This window comes from Cygnus atratus, chromosome Z, assembly GCF_013377495.2.
Source record: "Cygnus atratus isolate AKBS03 ecotype Queensland, Australia chromosome Z, CAtr_DNAZoo_HiC_assembly, whole genome shotgun sequence".
NCBI classification, from domain to species: domain Eukaryota; kingdom Metazoa; phylum Chordata; class Aves; order Anseriformes; family Anatidae; genus Cygnus; species Cygnus atratus.
In genome coordinates this window covers 57,673,353-57,693,201 of record NC_066396.1, presented here as the reverse complement: position 1 = coordinate 57,693,201, position 19,849 = coordinate 57,673,353, and the positions used below count along the sequence as shown (strand labels likewise).

The window sequence follows — 19,849 nt, the reverse complement described above, 5'->3', positions numbered from 1 at the left end:
CATACAACAGTCTCAGTATACCTTAAAGACTAAAACATGATGTCTAGTCATGTTCAGCGTTATTTCAGAAAACTGATTCTTCCCTTCATAGCAGATCATAAGAAAATTTATCATTCTTAAAAGTTTGGACTGGAAAGCTATTACTGCATATTAAGTGGAGTGGTGTGGGAGATTAGAAATTACTATTCAAAAATACTGAAATTTGCCCTCTCCATGAAAACAGACAATATTAAAGCCATTATTTGAAAAGAAAAAAGAAACAAAGTAGCTACTAGCCTTCGTTTCTTGCACCACCTAGCAATTCCTTCAGAAATGACTTTTTAGGAGTCTCCATTGTTTTCTTCTTTGTCAATTTACTTGTGGGTCTACCAACAATGTAACTGCTGTAAACTGATAAAGAAAACTGAAGTAATAGATTGTTGTTAAATCCCTGTTCTGCCACTAGCGTTGAAATGGCTCTTAGAAGTTTTAGTTACGGCTCCTCTGCTATCTTCCTTTGAACTCTACTGATTTTGATGTTATTGATCAGATTGCATGATGAGTTTGATCATATGATTTTTTGTATGCCTCCCTACCTATGCCTCTCTCTCTAGGCCTGCATATATGGATTCCTACAAATTGTGCTAAGAAAGCACATCTGATTTCTCTCAACAAAATTCACTTGCTAGTAGAACTCAAATACATGTCTTTATTATAACAAAGAAGCATAAAAAAATAAAAATTACTTCAAAAAATTGTGCAAGTTTTAGCAAGGATTTTTGGGTTTTGTTCTGTTTGGAATAGATGCTTGATGTCTGAAAGAAACAACTGCTCACTTACACTACATAGTGTGGTAGCATTTCAGGAGTTACAGCTGAATTCAACCATTGATTTTCTGCGAATCTTTTAGACCTCTATCATATCTGGTTGAAATACAACATACAGTTCAAAAAGTTTAATGGGAGAGAGAATCCAATTGCATAAATAATCTGGACTAAAAATAGGTTCTGAAAAATAGGTTCTGCTGAACATACAGCAAATCAGCTTAGTACAGTCCATGTTGTGCCTTATAACCAGTGTAGTAAGCAGAAACAGAAAAACACAGTGGTTTTATGTTTAACGTAATCAGTCAGAGAGGCAAGCACCAAGCTCTTCTCTCTGGTAACCAGCAACAGGACCCAAAGGAACATCATGGAATGAGATGGGAGGGTCAGGCTGGGTGTTAGGGAAAGGTTCTTCACCCAGAGGTGGTCGGGCACTGGGACAGACTCCCCAGGGCAGTGGTCATGGCACTGAATCTGCCTGAGTTCAGTAAGTGTTTGCGCAACACTGTCAGACACATGGTCTGATTTTGGGTAGTCCTGTGGGGACCCAGGAGTTGGACTCGATCCTTGTGGGTCCCTTCCAACTCACATATTCTATGATTCCATGAATCATTCTGGAACATTAGGAAACACAGGAGAACATGTGACTACTTGACTATTTACCTTTTTGAGGGGCGTTTTCAGCATAAAATGCTAAACTCCTATTTCTTGTAAGTTGTTGTCCACCACCAAAAGTGATTTTGATGCATTTGTATATTAACGGCATATTTGTAAATTTTTTTCTACTGAGACTACTACTTACTGCACTTCAAATACACTCTTGAAAGAGAAAATGCAATCAACAAAAGTTGCCAGTGATCTTGTTTTTATTTAGGAGCACATAAAAAAGTTATGCCACAGCTTTGGTTGATTGGAATGATATGCATACTTATATTCGAACAGTATTTTTTAAATGGTAAACAATGTGTACATTCAGTTGTGTGCAAGACAAACACTGTCAATAACAATTACACTACAAAAAAATGAAATGTTTTAAGTATATAGCTGTGAAACCCTTCATATTTTTGGTATTTAACCAGCATTTTTTAGAATTAGTGTGCCGAAGCTATTTCATGTGTGGTATACACTGAAAACAGATCCTGTGGCAAAGTGAGTAGAATTATAGTTGCAATGGCTCTGGAAACAAGTGAGAGCCCTACTTAAAAATATTACTCAGAAGCTACCTCTTCTGCAACTTAAATGTGTAAAGAATCACTAACTTGTAGTTTATTAAGTCAGCAATTAATAGTCAGCCACTTGAATTTACAAAAGTAGACAATATTTTCATACATCTGGGATAATTATAATCATTAAATGATTCGTCATGCCACAGAAAATCACAAGAACTGCTGAGACTGGATCATTACTCTACATAACCCAGTAACTCAGGGTTCCACTGAGATAATAATGCTTCTCACAGCTCTTATAAAATCTTCATTGTTCTTTTTCTTTAATGAGAGCTGTTGTCCACCCTATAGATTGGGAGGACAGAAGGATGAAAATTCCTATGCCATAATGAAGCCTGAGTATTTTGCACCATTAACCACTGAGTTCTGGTAGAGCAGTCTCTCTCTACTCTGAAGGGATGGGAATAAAGTATGGATGGAATATTTACAATTTTTATGATAAACTTACTAGCAGACCAGCTGTAACCATTTCTCTTTTTATAAACCCTGCTTTTTAATATCACCTTATTGTAGAAACATATGGCAAAGCAAATAAAGCTGTCTTTTTAGTAAACAAAAGAATTTTTTGATAAAAACATGTAAAAGACAGTTTTATCTGCTGGATGATATACAGGTACCCGTATACAGCATGTATACTAAACAACAGAAGAGAAGGTATATTTGAATGTTACAGGTCTGATGTAAACACAGAGTAAAAATAAGGAGACTCAAAAGTGAAAATATGTTGACTCACTCCATCATGCCTAATTATTGCAGCATATATGATATAAAATTATTCAAATGCAGAAAACACCTGCTTATCCTTAAAAACAGGCAAAAGAGATCTCTTTGGAAATGTAGTTAAATTAAAAAAAAAAAAAAAAGCTTCTAGCCAAGATGTGTGTTACATTTCAGCCCACAAAAGAAGTTCACAGGCAAATTATAAACTCCTGAAAATAGAAGCTTATAATGACAACAGACAATGCTTCATTATAGTGACATCAGCAGAGCCACTGTAACACATACCACTGGATTGGGATTTTCTCTTTTGTACAAGTTTACAGTAAATATTTGAAGACAGTGAAAAGGTTCATGTGCAGCTTTTCCATTGGAAGTGTGCAGTTCAAATGAATAAATAAATATATTTCCTGAAGTTTTTTATAAAATAAGACATTTGACCTAAATACGTAGAATGCACATTAGTTAACCTTGTATAAACAAAAGATTAAGCGAACTATGAATTGCAGACATGAATGGATTTTGCATGGTTAATAATTTAGTTGAAAGCACACAAAAAATTGTTTAGGAAGTTGTTTCCAGTTTTGTCTGATCAATTTCATTTCTTCTCAGAAAGAGTGTTGCCACTAAGTTCTACATCTTGTGAGGCCTCTTCGAGAGATAGCTTAACATTAGATACACAAACAGATGATCCACTGGAAGCTGTATAGGTAAAGAAAAAAATCTATTAGATTTTACACTTAAGAATATCCATGCTAAAACACCAAAAGCAAGAAAATATGAGGAAAGTGTTACTTTACATGAAATAGAATACTGCCTTGACATTGGCACTGAGATAGAAAGAACTAAGGGAATTACTGTTGATCTCAGCATGTCACTTTTTCAACAAAACATTCCTGCCTCCAGTACCACCAAGGGAAGGTGAACTTCCTCACAGAGGCCTAGAAGATCCTAGAAGAGGTATTCTGCATTTTCAAGTAGCACCTTCAAGAAAATCTTTGATCTAGTATTTCACATTTGTTTAAATAAACCCCTTTCATATTATAATTTTCAATTTTGAAGACCCATTAGCATATCTAAAAAAACTAGTACTGAGCCAAAAAAGAAAAAAAATATATATATACACACACACATATCACAAAACATACTCCTAAAGCAAATATACAAACAGGCTTCAACATAAAACTGCTTTTCCGATAAAGCACCATTAGATGAAAGCAGTATGCAAAGCCAAGGATATCAAAAATAAACTGGATCCATAAATAGCATAACTGAAAATAAAAGAAAAATGCAACATGGTGATGTTTTTAGTTTTGGGTGAAAAAAGGGTATATTTTTTTTCTTTTTTGCAAGTATTGTTCCAAATTCCATGCCGATAAGCAGTGAAAAAAAAATACAACAAGCAAACATTTAAAAAAAGAAAGCTTTTTACTGTAATGACACACATACTGTTCACGTGTGTGATTTTAATTAGTAAGGGAAAAAATTCTTGTGTGCAGCAAGCTACTGTTATTAACAAAGCATTAAAAATATTTTCATCTCATTTATATATATTTTGAATTTCTGCATCTACAAGTTTTGTGGGGAAGTTTCTCTTCCTCTCTTTCAGCTATCAAAGTCCACGTACACAGTAGCCTCTATTTAAATTATCCAGGATGTTTTTTTCCTTCCCCAGTTTTGTCAATAGCAGACTTTCATTTAGTAACGGTTAACATTCTTTGTCAGTTCATTACTATGCTTCCTAGTGGATAATTTTTCTCCACTTGTCTCTCTTGGGAATAGCTAGAAATACTGTCATACTTCAAAACAAAAGAAACCCCCGTGAATTTAGATGCCACAGAAATACTTTCAAACAGTTCAGAAGATAAAAGAAAGTAACTATTAGTACAGTTTAACTGCTAAAACAAGTTGTGCAATGCTGTTGAGTTCTAGCTGACTCATAAAATGATCCCACCTACACAGACATGTGAAGTTAAGAAATAGCTGCCCTAAGAAACAATGAAAACTAAAAAAAAATCCCTATTGCTGGAAATAATTTAATGAAGTCAGTCATTCTGCCTCTGAAAGAAGTTACTTACATGGGCTTGGTTTCTCTATTGCTAGCCTTTCAGGCAAGGTTTCAAGTGGTGTTGGTTGAATTTTTGCAGGCGTGTATGTATTTAAAGAAATTTTTTTTCCTGACAGGGGACTCATATAAGTTGGAGAAGCTAAAAAGCAAAACAAAAATAAAATAAGAATACACATGCATTAATAGTAAAAATTCACCTTAGCGAAATGAAAAAATAGTAGCCACAGAACTGCTATTTGTCCACAGTTACACAAATTACAACTCAGCTACAGATTACTGACTGTAATAGTAACTTCAGTGCATGAAAGACAAAAATCTCCCTTTCACCCTCATTAAATTGGCATAACTTCCAAGCTGCCCAGAAGGTTAAGCCAAATTTCAGTAATAAATGCTTTGCCAGAAGACTGGCAATATTAGTGCTTCTTCTCATAGGTTATGAAGATTGCATTGGAATAATTGCTTTTAAATCAAAACATCTATGAAATGTGCATACGATAGACTACCGCAGACAACTGCAAATGTTAAAAGAAAGCAGAGGGGGGAACAAAGTGCTTATGGCCTCAATTCTATCAAGTCAGATTTCCAACTACTCCTTTATACAGATTATATGGAAGTATTTTAAAAATACTGTCTTGTGTACTGTAAATTCTGAACTGATCTTGAAGTGACACTATCTTCCTAACCAGCCTAACAAAGCATTTTAAATAGCTGAGAACTTTGAAATGCCTATGAGACTCTGAATTCTTCCAATGATATCAATTTTCTTAAATTGCTTATCTTCCTTCTCAGATATAGAAGCTCTACCCTATCAAATTAGCTACTGATTCAAATCTAAGATGTATAAGCCTAAATAAAGTAACAGTAAAAAAAAAAGAAAAAAAGGAAAAATCCTTAACATCCACATTACATTTGAATCAATGTTATGTACAAACTTTCTTACTGGCAAGTATAATTTTTTCTCACCAGAGAATGAGTCTTTAAGCATTTCCTCAAGACTGTTTTCCAGTCACCGGTCATACAAATTGTAACAGATCTAATAAGTGGTAAATCTGACCTAACTGAAACCGTTTCCAAAGAAAGAGCAGTAGACTCAACAATGGGAAACCATCTTCCCAGACACATACCCACGCGTAGCATTCAGTTTGGATTTAATTTCAAGATAATTTAAATATTAAACATACAGCACAAACTATTATAAACTAAGTAACTGCAACTCTACAGTGAAACACTAAGTAATACTGAAAGAAACAAGGTATAACATAGTTTTAAGATGTAAAAGGCAACACTACTACTGCTGAGGTTACCAGCAGTAAAACCATAAAATACAAACCTGGAAACACTGCATACTCATTAAAAAGAACTCCTCATCATCCAACTAACAATGTGGACCATACAGTCAAGTTCTTAATGTGTTATTTATGTGTAAAATAAACAAATTATGTTTTCAGGAAGTCCTTAATCTACTATACCAGAGGCATTACTTTAACTGACTACGACAGTGTCCATACAGAAAGATGATACTCCAGAAATTAAAGTTACAGTTTATCTATATTATTTCTTTTTTTTAATTTTATTTTTAAAGCAAAATTCTTAGCTTACTTGTTACCTGTAGAATATTGGAAAGATTAACTAGACACTAGATATTTAATAACTTAAAATGAATGTAATTACAAAGAAAATCAGTACATGTCTCCTGTAGACTTTCCCTTGATGGAGCAGCAACAGAGGCGAGAAATTCGTCCACCTGTTTCAGAGACAGGGAGTTGTGTAGAGTTTCCAAAGGGCAAATAGAAGGCACCATGGAATATAGTTCAAAACCTAGAAGAAAAATAATAAAGAAAAGAGATTTCCAGACTTAAGACAGGATTTAAACTATTGCATTAGCAATTATTAATTCATGACAAAAAAGTACTTATTTTAACTCAGCACGTGCAAACATAGTACTCTTGAAATCATGATATTAAAGGTTACAGGAGTTGGAACAAGATGTGCCAGTTTCCAGGATCTATTAAACTCAAGGTACCATGTAGCACACTATGGGATATAAATCCCACGTGCATAAAAAGCAGCCTTCAAACTTTACAGATGTGTTTTGGCAGAACACTAAACAGGTAAATCAATTGACAGCTACGTTATCAACTGTTAGCAAAGACAAGAACTAAAAATGCTAGAACTTCCAAGAAGAAATATATTTGCAGAATTCACATTCTATCACCTTCATTATTCTGTGAAAAACTTTGTCTTAAATATAAAAGGAAAACCACTATTACCACTTTTGTACCTTGTGGTTACACGTTTTATCTTTGTAAGACAGTTTTACACCTACCTTTTGGCATTTAAAAACGGTATTTAAATAGTGTAAGTTTCATACATTTTAACAGGCTAGTACACCAAACCGAAATCTAAAAATTTATTGGACTTCACTTTTCTATTAGTATTGATTATAAAGCAACCATGCATATCCATATTACTAATATATTGAAAAGCATTTAAACGCATCTTGGAAAAAAAAAAATCACCCTGCAGTTCTGTAAACTGATGCACGTTTGAAAACTCAATGAACAGCTCTTCATCCAATTGCATTTCAAAAGAGGAAAATACATCCATTAGTGTTTTCAACAGACGGCTGTAACATTACAACTTTGCAATTCAATATTGTAAATTTACAGTTGCTACATTTTTCTTTTTTAATATTTAAATGAAGAGACAAGAGTGAATGAAGTCATGTTTAGTTTCAGTTCAAGGTACATTTATTAGAGATACCATTATGACTATGACCTGCTCCCTCCCCCAGAACAATAAGCATCAATATTCTCTGGTATGCAGTGTTAATTATTCACTCCCCACTTAGTGCTTTGGACAGAGAAGTAACCAAAATTTCCCCCTGAAAATATCTGTATTTATATTTGGATCCACCTTGGCCATAAAACTCGAGGGACAGTCACTCTCAATATACAATCACCTGAAGTGTATTTATGTCAGCTTCACTTATACTACAAATAAAACAGTGCCTTTCACGGAAACTTTGTTTTCATGTACAAAAGAAACACCACCACATATTTCATTTCTATTTTCATGTAAACACAACAGCTACACTTCAGAGTAAGCACTAAAATATGTTTGGCATACATGTTAACATCCTAAATAACAATGCATGCATGCAAAGCGCAAACCCTTTCTTTGCATTACAGTAAGGTAAGACTTAGCTCTTTACGCTGACAGAAGAGTCACAGTCATTTGGATGAGATTTTTTTTAATTTTACATTGAATGCAGTGGGACAATGTCAGGTTAACTTTTTAATAACTAGTACTGATATACTGCAGTGCTACAGAAAACCAGAAAGGAATTTCAAAATACACCCACGCCCTTTTCTTTCAGGAATTTGCCCCTCCATACGTTTTCATTTGGTTTTAACAACTCTTATCTGATAGCCATATCCCAGCATGTTGTTGCAACATCTTTGCCTCCGATATGACTGAAAAGTTATCCTGGAAATCTTTCCGTAGTGTTTTACGATAAATTATACATTTATAATAAATAATTTTTAATTTTAATGACGAAGAAGCCTGACAGTATCCCTTTAAAAAAGGCAATTTCCTGTAAACTACCAGCCTTTTATAGTTTTGGTTATATTGTCTCATAAAGTGCTGTTCCCATCAAAATGCAAGACAATGAAAGGGTACACGCGGCATTTCAAAAAGCCACCCTGCTGTCTTACATTTAAAAGCTATAGAGACATACCACTGGAGCCTAGCAATTCCACAGAGGAAATGGACCAGCACCTAAAGAGGTGTCGGTGTTCTGCACAAGAGGCCCAGAAAATAACGTAAAGCACTGTCAGAAGATACTTGTTTCACCATGTTCCTTGAACTAAAGATGGCAGGGAAGGGGGGAGTCTGAAATGAGTTAGAAGGTATGATAATAACATAAAAGTAAGAAAGAAACAGAGTGAAAGGGACAAGGAGAATCAAAATGATAGTCCATAGGACAGACAAAACAACACCAATGTGTCCTCATGTTAGTAGAGAAACCTCAGAAACCTGCAATGTATTTAGGTTCCACAGGAGCTCAAAGAGCATGCATTAATCTTGTAAAAGATGTGTGGTAAAACATCTGTATTAAATGAATCAGAACAATCGATGCATTCATTAAAAGCAATTTAGATCCATTTTAAAGAATGCAGCCACAAAAAGAGAGCGCTAAATGGAGCAGAAAATAATCAATTATTAGCCACTGGTATTCAAGTGCAGCTCTTACTTTCTGACCTTGAATGTTTGGGAAATATTACTTGATTTGATTCTACAGATTAAAAAACAGTTTCCTATCTTTCCTACTGTATCAGTTTTCCTTCAACAAGCACTGCAGTGTAAAAAACTCACTATGTATTCCAAATGAATATCATAAAGGACCGGTTTGCTTCTCAAGAAATCAAAACAAAAACTCGCTCTTTTTCTTTAACCTTGTCTCTAAACAAATACATTTTGAATCTAACACTAAAACGCTGGTGATTTCCACTGCAGTTTCGATGATGTCATCACCACCGTACTCGGCCAGCTGTCATGCATATTTTAAAAATGCAATTAAGAAATCTGAAAAAACTGCATTAAGACTGGGTGGATTCAGAAGACTGAGTTTGGTTTTCACGAACAGGATATATTTTGGGCATTTTTAATCAAGCAGAAAATTAGGTATGAAATGTTTTGCTGAAAAAGAGAAAGACGGAACTCTGTCGTGTGTTAAACCAGACTTTTTTTTTGTAAATATGGTAGACTGAAGGCAAATTAACTCTCAAGTTAACAGGCAACTCTCTCGCTGTGACTAGTAATTTAAGTAATTTGCACAACTGATGAACAGAGAAGCACGATAAGGTAAAATAAATTTTTGTCTGATGTTAAATATAGTGATTTTGCAGGTATGTTAAGTAAAGTGTCTGCTTTGCTTTTTTAATTTAGTATCACTTCAAGAAGATAATCATAAACTCCAGTTGTCAATTTAGTGATTTATTTTAGAATCAGGAGGATCAAGGAAACAGTTCAGCAGGAGCAAGGTGAAGAAGAAGCAGCAGTAGCTATCAAGAAGTGTATACCCAATAAAGATCAGATTTAATTCTGTTTTTATGTTGTATCCATACAGTCTGATCACATGAGTAATTGGGGAGAATAATTTGTTACAGGAGTCATGATTAACAGTAAGTAGCACTTCAATTTTTTTCAAGGATTTTTCTGAGGAATGAATTTTGATGTTTTATTTAGACTAATGAATGGTAAAGAAGGGATTCAGGATATCTAATGATTACAAATATATTTGGAATTGTGCTTTAAGTTAGGAATGACAGACGGCTGGATGATACTGTACACCCGGTATTTGAAATAAAAATAAAAGGGATGAAGCAAGGAACCTTTCGTTTTTGTTTTTAAAATAAAAGCAAAACGTACCATTGGTTGGGTGTCGAGCAAATGAGATAGAAAACCTTTTAACAGCAGAACCGCGTGTGGTGTCTAAGAAAGAGAAAAACAGGTACCTGAAATTTGTAACAGCTACCAAAAGAGGGACATTTTTTAAAAAGGAAAAGAGGAGGTAAGAAAAAAAGAAAAGATGAGAAGGTATTAGAACTGAGTGGCATGCAGAAGGGACCAAGAAAAGGAGCTAAAATCTAAATAGAGGTTAAAAAGAAGAAAATTTGGATTGCTGGTAACTACAAGATGTGTAATGAAGTGTATGAAAACAAGCAGAATGAGCTGGTGATTCTGGCATACAACGTTATATCAGGTTAGAGTTGAACATTGAGTAGTGAATTGGAGGGGAAACAGCATGAATACTGTTTCACCTAGGAGTTATAAAAAGTGTGCTTTTTTACATTCTGAAATCTAGTGAAAGACTTTCTTCCCTACCCCAGGTTATTCAAAACTGAAAATCTCCTGCTCTTTTGTAATCCAATCCCCAGTGAAAAAAGGTCAGGAATCCTAAAATTTTCACCATCAGTATTTAAATTATTAGTTTGTCATTTCTTTCATTCTTTGTATATGCTCCAAGATCAATAATGAATGATAAAACCTGACATTTAAAGTGAGAAAAGAATTTCAAAACTAAAATTTTATTTTACTTTAAAAATGCATTTTCTGAAATCTCCTGACATGTATAACAAGTTTGTGAGCTAATGTTCAATTCAAGACAGAGACAAGAATTAACTATGCTATTAAGTTAAACATAAGCAAGCTATGGGCAATAAAGGAATAGAAACTCATACAATTAATACTAAGGCAAAGGATTCTAGGATTCCATTAAAATCAGTAACCTATGATTTATCTTTAGAAGTTTAATGTGGCACATGGGTTTGTGCGTGCATGTGCGAGAGTGTGCACATACCATCTATGAAGCCAGAAGAAGTCAGCTTTTTACGATGAGTACGAGCATAATCCTGTAGGTTAGGTGCACTTGAAGAACCCCCGAGCACTGAGGTGCTAAACAGGCCCGCACAGTGAGACCCTGATGGGAGTTAGAGAAAATACATACAACAACCAGGTGTTCGTCCATTCACATTGGGGATGCATGCAACATGCAAGCACACGGCTCTTACCACACAAAAGGCAGCTTTTGGCAGTGCCTTGGACAGGTTCACAATATGCTTGTAATGTCAGAGTGGTACTTGTAGGCTGAAACTATCATAATTTATTGTGCTTCTACTCATCACACAACACTCTCTGCCATATGTGCAAAGAGAGGACTGACTTTAACAAAGTGACTTCTTATCCTGTTTACACATTTGGTAAAGAAAAGTTACCAGTTAGCATTAATGTAAACATAACCAAAACAACAAAACAAAAGCAAGATGATGATGTGAACGTTGTGTGTTTTAAAACCTGCAGTTCTCAAACAAATATAAACTGGGAAAATACTACTCATTGCTTTCATCCAAATAAAATTTTGAGATGATAGGCTGCAATGAAGTATGCATGCATTTCCACAGACGTGGAAACACTTCCCCTTTAGCCCCAACAAAATGTTAACCAAATCTGAAATACTCTATTCGTATTTCAGCTACCATCATTGTTAGAAATTGAAAATATCTAAAAGTTTCATAGAGTTGAGCTTAACTTCCTTTCCAAAGAAGACTTTTGTACATCTCCATGCAAGTAATAGTACTTTTGTTACAATTTATATGACCCTGACACTGGGATGGGAGTGTTAACAAATCATTGAAAGCTACATAAAGAAAGATGAAAATAACTTTTATAATCCAACATAAATTAAATTTACATAGAACAGTGAAGAAAATGGAAAAAAAATGCTGCAATTTTTTCCCTTGATTCTTCATTAATAGTTGAAAGGAAAAGTGGTTTCACTCAGAACTTTTCTTTTCCATTTTAGCTCATTTTTGAAGACCAAGTACCTATCCAGTGATACTTCCTTTCATTACTTTTGATGACCTAATGAGAGGAAACATTACTAGCACATGTGACCAATCACAGCCAAAATAAATTGGTGCCTGGTCTGTGGCAAAAGCCTTTGACATCAAATGTAATATCTTGACCTATGCACAGAAATAAACTTCCACAAGCCATATTGTGTCATATTGACAAAAGAAAAGTTGTTTAACTTTAGCAAGCACACAATAAAAAAAAAATTACTTCAATAAACAAGAGCACCTGATGTATGCATTTTACTAATGGAAAAATATAATAGGGAGAAAAGTATCACAGAAAGATTAAACATGCAAAAAAAATACAGATCTTTGCAGAGAGTTGAAAAGCTACTTCTCAGTTTATGCATGTACCTTATGCATTTTCTACACTTCATTTTTCCCATAAAAAGACACACTTACAGAAAAAAATCAATATTAATTTACAGTAGTGCAAGATTTCATGTCTTTACATATCAGGCATGTGAATGTGAGTTCCAAAGAAGCAACAGAAAAGCACCACTTGAATTAAAAGAATTTGAAACAACCCATTGAATTATAGCATGATTCATTCTAATGCTGAAAAGAAGAAATTGATTTTTGGAGAGGGAATATGTGCAAAAACCCTAATATATCAAGATACTTGAGGTTTGTTCCCCCTTCCCCTGGGTAAGACACCTTCAATTCCACCAATTGCCCACAGTAGGAAATGCTAATTTTCAAGAAACATGTTTTAACTGTTTCCATTGTAGGCTATTTCAATCCAAAAGATTCTTGCAAAAACCCCAGTCAACTCTGTCATGAACTACATTTTTTTTTAATCTACTTTACAGTAAAAATAATCCTGTTTCAGTCAGTACAGTGTTAGTAGTGTGAACAGCCTCAAACAATTTGCTCTTTTCAGTTGTGATTTATTTAGAAACTTTTGTTGTACAAAATTGACCATTTCAATAGGCACACTCATCACATTATTGATAGGAAATACTACCAGGTCCTGTTCACATCGAAGTTTTTTAAAGAAAGTACAACTGTGCAGAACAACAGGCAGATGAAAAGCTACTGACATGGAACAAAATTTCAACTCTATGCACATACCTAGACCACTCTGCTTTTGTTCCAGAATAGTTCTTGGTGTTCGTAAGTTACTATTGCTTTCTGATAGGACCTGGATATAAAAAAACAGAAAAATAAGGGAAAGTAGGACAGTGGCATGAAAAGTCCATTTAACTTGATACAGCAGCCTGCTTCAGACAGACAAGTGTTAATAAGCTGTATGATAAGTGTTAGTAAAAATATGTGAAGGAAACATGAAAGATCATGCAATATCCCCTTCTGAAGGGAGTCCATTTCACATATGAGTTCCTTGCAATGAAGTGGTGCAAAGCAAGCATTCAGAATGAGAAGGGACACAGACCAAGACAGATATGAGAACAGACATTTGAGACATTTTATTTTACCAAATGCACTCTCCTAAACTGCGCCTGTATTGAAAAAAAGGAGGGGAGGGAAGGAAAGACAGACAAGCTATTGAGGACACCAGACAATCACTGATCCATGCACGGGCTCAATCAGTGTAATCTTCAGATGCTCACAGCCTTTACTGATATAAACTTTTCCTATGCAAATAGTTTTATAATCTTCCACAACAAAAAGAAATTATGAAAATTTTCAAAGAAAAAGGATATGATTAACAGAACACCATCCATTGTCATACAGGTAAACAATATCTTGAAATACAAAGAATCTTATATCTTCATTGGTACTTTAAAAATTTTACTGTCTTTTTTTTTCCTGCTTCCTCCCCCACATATTTAGGAAAATCTTCAAAATATTGTACAAGTCAATGGATGATGTACTGTGTTGGGAGTTTTAGATACCTCCAGATACAGAACGCAAGAATTATTAGTGCTAGAGTTTGTTCCCTGCAATAGTTAATACCAGGCCACTGGAAATATGATATATGCAAAACAAGTTTTGAATAGCAATATGAAGTTCCAAATAAATTATTTTAAATGGTATTGGTTGCAATTATTTAAAAAAATTAAATTTAAATTTACCTACCACCAAATTAAGCAATGCCGTTTTTAAAGTCTTAAAGGACAACTAAGCCAAAGCAGAAATCTGTTTTATTAGGCAGTAGACTATGTCTTTTCTACTGTGGTAACATTTGCAATTCCTATAAGGAAACCAATTTTTCAAGAAAGTGTGTAACACATTCAGTGGAAAAACATGCACTTGCTCTTTTTCCCCAAAACATTCTTGGGAAGTAATTTTAAAAAGTGGAAGAATTTGCTTCAAATGTAATCCGTAACAAGGGATTAGATGTCCTTAAAGACAGTTGGTTGTTGCTTGGAATGCATAATAATGTTTAATGAAGTAAAGTTTAAAAACCTGTTGCCATGAGCCAAAAATACTGGATGTGAAAGCCAATGATTTAGGGGAGACAGGGGAAGAAGTGATTTGTTCCCCTGATCTGCGTCTTCGACGCCCAGTACCCACACCACTGGTGTAATGCAGCCAGGTACCAATACACTCTGGGCTAGACACACTCAGGGGGCTCTCTTCCTGGAAGTGAGAAAGGGGGCAAAAAACAGCAAAGCATGCAAAGTTAGATTCAACAGAGCCAAATGAACAGAAAAGAAAAAAAAATACCCAGTCTGCTTGCACCCTTTTAATATACTGTTTCTAAAACTATTAAACAGTGAGTAGGGAAGAGTAGTATTACAATATGAGGAAGTTATCACTTCCACTCAATCAATTATATTTTAATACAATCTAATCAAATTTCTGGTAGATTAATTATTAAATAACGGCATGAAAGAAAAATAATGGGAATCAATGATTGGCTCATAATTTTTAGAATTCCTCATGTTGGAAACGGAATATCTTTTATCCTTGACATACTGTTTAATAGTTTTCCCCCTCTAAGTACATTAAACTTTCCTATTTAGTACTTAATAATTTTCATTGATAGTCTATAGCCTGATCTAAGAGACTCTGATTTTTAGAATCACCTTTGAAACTTTACAACTGACTGACTGTTAGGTAACACCAATCTGACTGGTAGTAGTTTTCCAACCTTAAAAAAGCCCTAAACATTATCTAAAGCTGGACAGCTATAAGACTTCAAGGGAAGACAGTGTCAGGCTGAGCCCTGCATGCCCTATATCACTATGTAGCATTAGCAAACAACATTTTTTGCAGTACAGAATTTGATTTCCAATGCTGATGAGTCTTACTTTCTCATTTTACTCTTTGAAATCTTTTTTTTTTTTCCATGACTCAGTTACAGTTGCCATGCTTCTCTAAATATTGCTGACTATACCCCAGATGTAAACTTCCATCTAATCTCATACCTGACAGTGTCCCTTCAAATTAATGGATGTAAGGGAAAAGAGAATTGCCTTACAGACAAAAAAAAAAAAATAAAAAGGTTCAAGGCAGTTGCAGTTTAAGTTGCAGTAAAATGTCTTTTTTAAAAAACACTTGAAAATACTATTTGGTATAAATATTCCAAATACTGGTTTTGCAGATTTCAGTGGGCCAGATGAATCTCTCAATTTTCCTTTTGGACAAAAAAAATAAATAAATAAACCATAGTGTATGTTTTCTTTAAATATTCCAGCAAATTAACAGTCACTGAATGCTGGAACCCATTCTATTGGGAGACATATTACATGCACAGTCAAAATTTAGTAATTTGTGTTACCAATACCTTTTGAAAGTAACTTCCACACAATTTATGAAAATGAAAGAGATTAAAAGTTTGAAGTAAAAAGTCTATTAAGCTGTGTGTATATGAACTCATAACTAGGAGGGGAGCTTGCATGATCATACTGAAAAGAGCATTTAAAAATCCAAAATATTGATGTTGTGAGCATTTGTTTATGATAAAACTTGGAAATAGAAAACGTAAGACATTCACATTTATTACCTATGTTAATTTATGAAAGTCATGTGAAGTTATACAGATATTCTTGTAGAAGGAAACCATGCATCTTTTTCTCTCCACACTACCAATAATCAAATAACTTGCAAATCTTCCTTCTGTAATACTTGCATTGCATACAAACAGTCCATTGCCAACACAAACATGAAAGGAAAAGCTTTTGGAGTGAATCTTAAGTTCTGATGGTTTTAAGCAACTGAAAATGAGGCAATAAGAAGCTGTTAGTCTGCTTCTAGCATTAACATCACAGAAGTGCCACTATGCACCAACTGAAGCTTTGCCACTCAACCATACAAATGGTATCAGTGACAATGCTCTGCATCCCCCACCTCTGTGACATTAAAGCCGTATCAGTGAAGCACACCTAGATGTCATGGCCTTCAAGACAGGAGACTAGACTGTTCAAGCTGTTATCTAAAGACTTAATGAAACACAAACCCCACCCATTTAAAAAAAACACAACTTACTGTCTATTGTCTTACCTTCAAATGCTGAATGAGTGGAGTCACTTCCACTCCACATGAAAACAAATACACCTGAAGACATTTATCGCACCTTCTGCACCTCCCCTAGAGCCCCCCAAACCCCCATCCCCTCTCAGTATGATGACCCTGAAGGTTTGCTTACTTCCCAACACCAGCAGTCTTGTAAGGATGGATATAAAAGCAACGTATGTTAGTTGGAAGATGTAAGTTTAGACTGAAAGAGTCTTCGTTTTCAAACATGTTTTTTTTTTTTTCTCTAATATGGCTTAAAAAAACAACAACAAGGAAATAAATCTTTTATGGGAAAATAATCATGTATTTTAAATAATTCCTTCAGACAAATTATTGCCATGGAGGACTTCCCACAAAATAAGAGGAACCCTTTTGTGAGACTTAACACCATACCGGTTCTGTGTAATCGAAAGCAGAATTACCTTTGTTATTGCTTTGTTAAAATAAACAGAAGTTAATTCCTGTGAAATTCATTCTCTGAAACATAAACACTTACTTCAACAGAACCAATCTTCCTGGATCGTGGAAGGGGTGACTTTCTGTGTATGTGAATTGGATCTGATACCATTGGCTTGAACATCACTACTGACCGATCTGTTTCATCCCTTCTAGAAGCATGTGCCTCTTCATCACTATCATTTCTGTGGGAGGTTTTCTTCGAGCCTTCATTCTACAAACAATATAATTCCTTTTCAATTTAGATTCACACCTTGCAACACATATAGAGAAGTGACTACTAAATGAACCTTCTGCATAAACACAAAGCGACATAAAGATATCAGTAAATTATATACTATTGAACAACTAGTTATAAAATGCATATTGATTTAGACTTAATAATCCACGTGTATTTGCTCCTACCATGCCACTGCGTATGACAGCATGGTCTTAATTAGCCAGACTGTTCAGCCTACATATCTTATTCCAACTTCCTGCTGACATAGTAGTAAAATTCTTGCCTCACAAGTCAAAATTCCATCCAAGCTTTGCTTTCATTCATTTCTCATGTGGTAACTCCACAGACCTTCAAATACAATTACAGTCCTCAACAATCTGTTGAGCTGTCAAGCCAATAAGCATGCCAAACTGTCTTATTTTCTTAAATATTTATTTCAGTTGCCAGCATATCGTTAATGTGACACTGCCGTTGCTACCACTTTTCTTACAAAGAATAGTTTGTACTTGTAGTAAAGTCTAGCAAAGCCATAGGAGACCCACATTATCTGTGTACATTCCAAATGGACCTCCTCAAAAATTACACTTGTATTTTTTAACCTAATAATTTCCCACTGTTTATTTTAGATATGTCTGCATCCAGAAAAAAAATTATTTTTGCTTTAAAGAAAGGTATAATTATTACCTCTCGGGAGGCAGGTCTGTATCCATAACCAGCTGGTAAATTTTTATCTTCCTCACAGCCTTTGGCTCCTGGGCTAAAGTGCAACTCTACATGGAAACGTTCTTCTGAAGAAAGTTCCTGAAGAAAATGATAAATAGATTTACACTTTAATAAATAGCTTAGCATTACTCATTTCTGAAGACATTCATCCATTTTAAATACCTTGTTTGGATCCTCATAAAGCATGATAACAATCTGTGTCATGTAATTGAGTTCATTGACAACATTTAAATAATCCATGGCTCGTTTCCATTGTTCATCTTTTGATTCCTTATGAAGAGAAAAAAAAAAATCAGCATCTTGACAAATAAAAGCTAGCAATTTTCTTTAGAAAGACTGATGATTTCCATTTTCTCCCATTTACATGGCATTTACTTTCACAGAAGCAGTATAAAGCTCTTTATAGCTAATAGAAAACCTGAGACAACTAGAAAAAAGTGAAGCAAAATTACTCATTAAATGAATGGAAAGTGGAGATCAGAACTTTTCGCATTTTATTTTAGTGTATCTTTCACGTTATTTTGTTAATAATGATATATGCTCTGTAGACAGAAGCACCATTTTATATTCTCCTGACGAGAATCTTGGACTCTGCTATTAACTTGCTTCAAATAGTATATCATGGGAAATGTTTCTAGGTATCTTTATAGCAGTTAAACAGACAAAGGGTACTTCTACAGTATGGCAGAAGAATAAGCATCATATTCTGAATTATTTAAAGTGAATATTCACCTTTTTCATGCTCTAAAACAAAGGTCCATTAATTATGAAAAAACAAACCACAGGTTTATCTGCTGTAGCATGTTACAGAGGTCTAGGATTAAAAATGCTTTTTGCACCAATGAGTTTACTCATCTGTCACCAGAAGCAAGTACATATATGCAGCTATTTCAAAAAATATTACTTTAATCATGATGTCGCAGAAACATCTATGTAGACTCTGTGGTGCTACACTGTCCTCTCTCCATGAGCTCAGCTGGTTAACTGGTGAATCTAAAGAGCTTGTTATTTTGGTCTTTGGTTTCAAAGCCAATCAGATGGAGAATAAAGCAGCACCTTCAAAGTATTCTACAACAGTATGATAAAGAAAGACAGTCCACTGAACTGTAGGAACTTTGCACTACAAGAGCATTCTTGAAGCCAGGTAGAAAGGTCTTGACAATATTCCAGTAATTAAAAATAAGCCAATCCAAAAGTCAATTCAGAGAAGCCTGAATTAGATAATTTGAACAGAAAAGAGTTGGTAATAATTATAGGTGACAACAGAAGACAAAAAAAAATGATTATCTTCCCTTTGCAAACCCCTTTAAGACCATAACATATATAGCTGAACACACCAATGGAACTCAATTTAAAGGAGCATGCTGTTTTCCAATGACCACCCTAGGAGTTCGAAATTTGTCTCTGCATATAAAACAAGAAATCAAATGTTTAAAAAAGTATTATAATTTCCAAAGCCACTTTAGAAAATTAAGCTTTCAATTAATAGAGCTTAGTAAAAGTTGATCTTTTTGGTTCCTCATAAAATACCACAGCTTTCACAGAAAAAGTGTTCAACTTACATCACATAAGGCACCATAACGAAGGGTGGACAACAGGGAATGGACATGACTTTCACTGGTGAAATACAGTCGTGTACGAACATGGCGTTCAGGGGACATAACACCCCTGGAGTAACTTAAAAGAAAAAGAAATCTAATTAGACCATAATGAGATGTAACCCTATTTTAGAAATAGCTGTCGACTAATAAATGAGTCATATGTTTTAAATTATTCTGAACTAGTAAGAC

At 34.5% G+C, this 19,849-nt stretch overlaps 1 protein-coding gene across 17 annotated transcripts in view; it reads right to left on the bottom strand.

The window, feature by feature from the left end:
- Positions 1-1,651: 1,651 nt before the first annotated feature.
- PPIP5K2 (diphosphoinositol pentakisphosphate kinase 2) overlaps positions 1,652-19,849 on the bottom strand; it is a 52,289-nt gene continuing 34,091 nt past the window's right edge. For 6 of the 17 annotated variants that reach the window (XM_050716410.1, XM_035570020.1, XM_035570023.2 and 3 more), the window contains 11 exons: positions 19,622-19,736; positions 18,222-18,329; positions 18,021-18,137; positions 17,157-17,330; positions 14,606-14,779; positions 13,310-13,379; positions 11,182-11,301; positions 10,251-10,313; positions 6,501-6,632; positions 4,825-4,953; positions 1,652-3,448 (listed from right to left, as the gene is read on the bottom strand). In XM_050716410.1, the coding sequence (XP_050572367.1) occupies positions 3,345-3,448; positions 4,825-4,953; positions 6,501-6,632; positions 10,251-10,313; positions 11,182-11,301; positions 13,310-13,379; positions 14,606-14,779; positions 17,157-17,330; positions 18,021-18,137; positions 18,222-18,329; positions 19,622-19,736 (1,306 nt within the window). In that variant the 3' untranslated portion in view covers positions 1,652-3,344. The remainder of the gene's footprint in view (positions 3,449-4,824; positions 4,954-6,500; positions 6,633-10,250; positions 10,314-11,181; positions 11,302-13,309; positions 13,380-14,605; positions 14,780-17,156; positions 17,331-18,020; positions 18,138-18,221; positions 18,330-19,621; positions 19,737-19,849) is intronic. The other 11 variants (XM_035570038.2, XM_035570036.2, XM_035570039.2 and 8 more) reach the window with 7 other exon arrangements.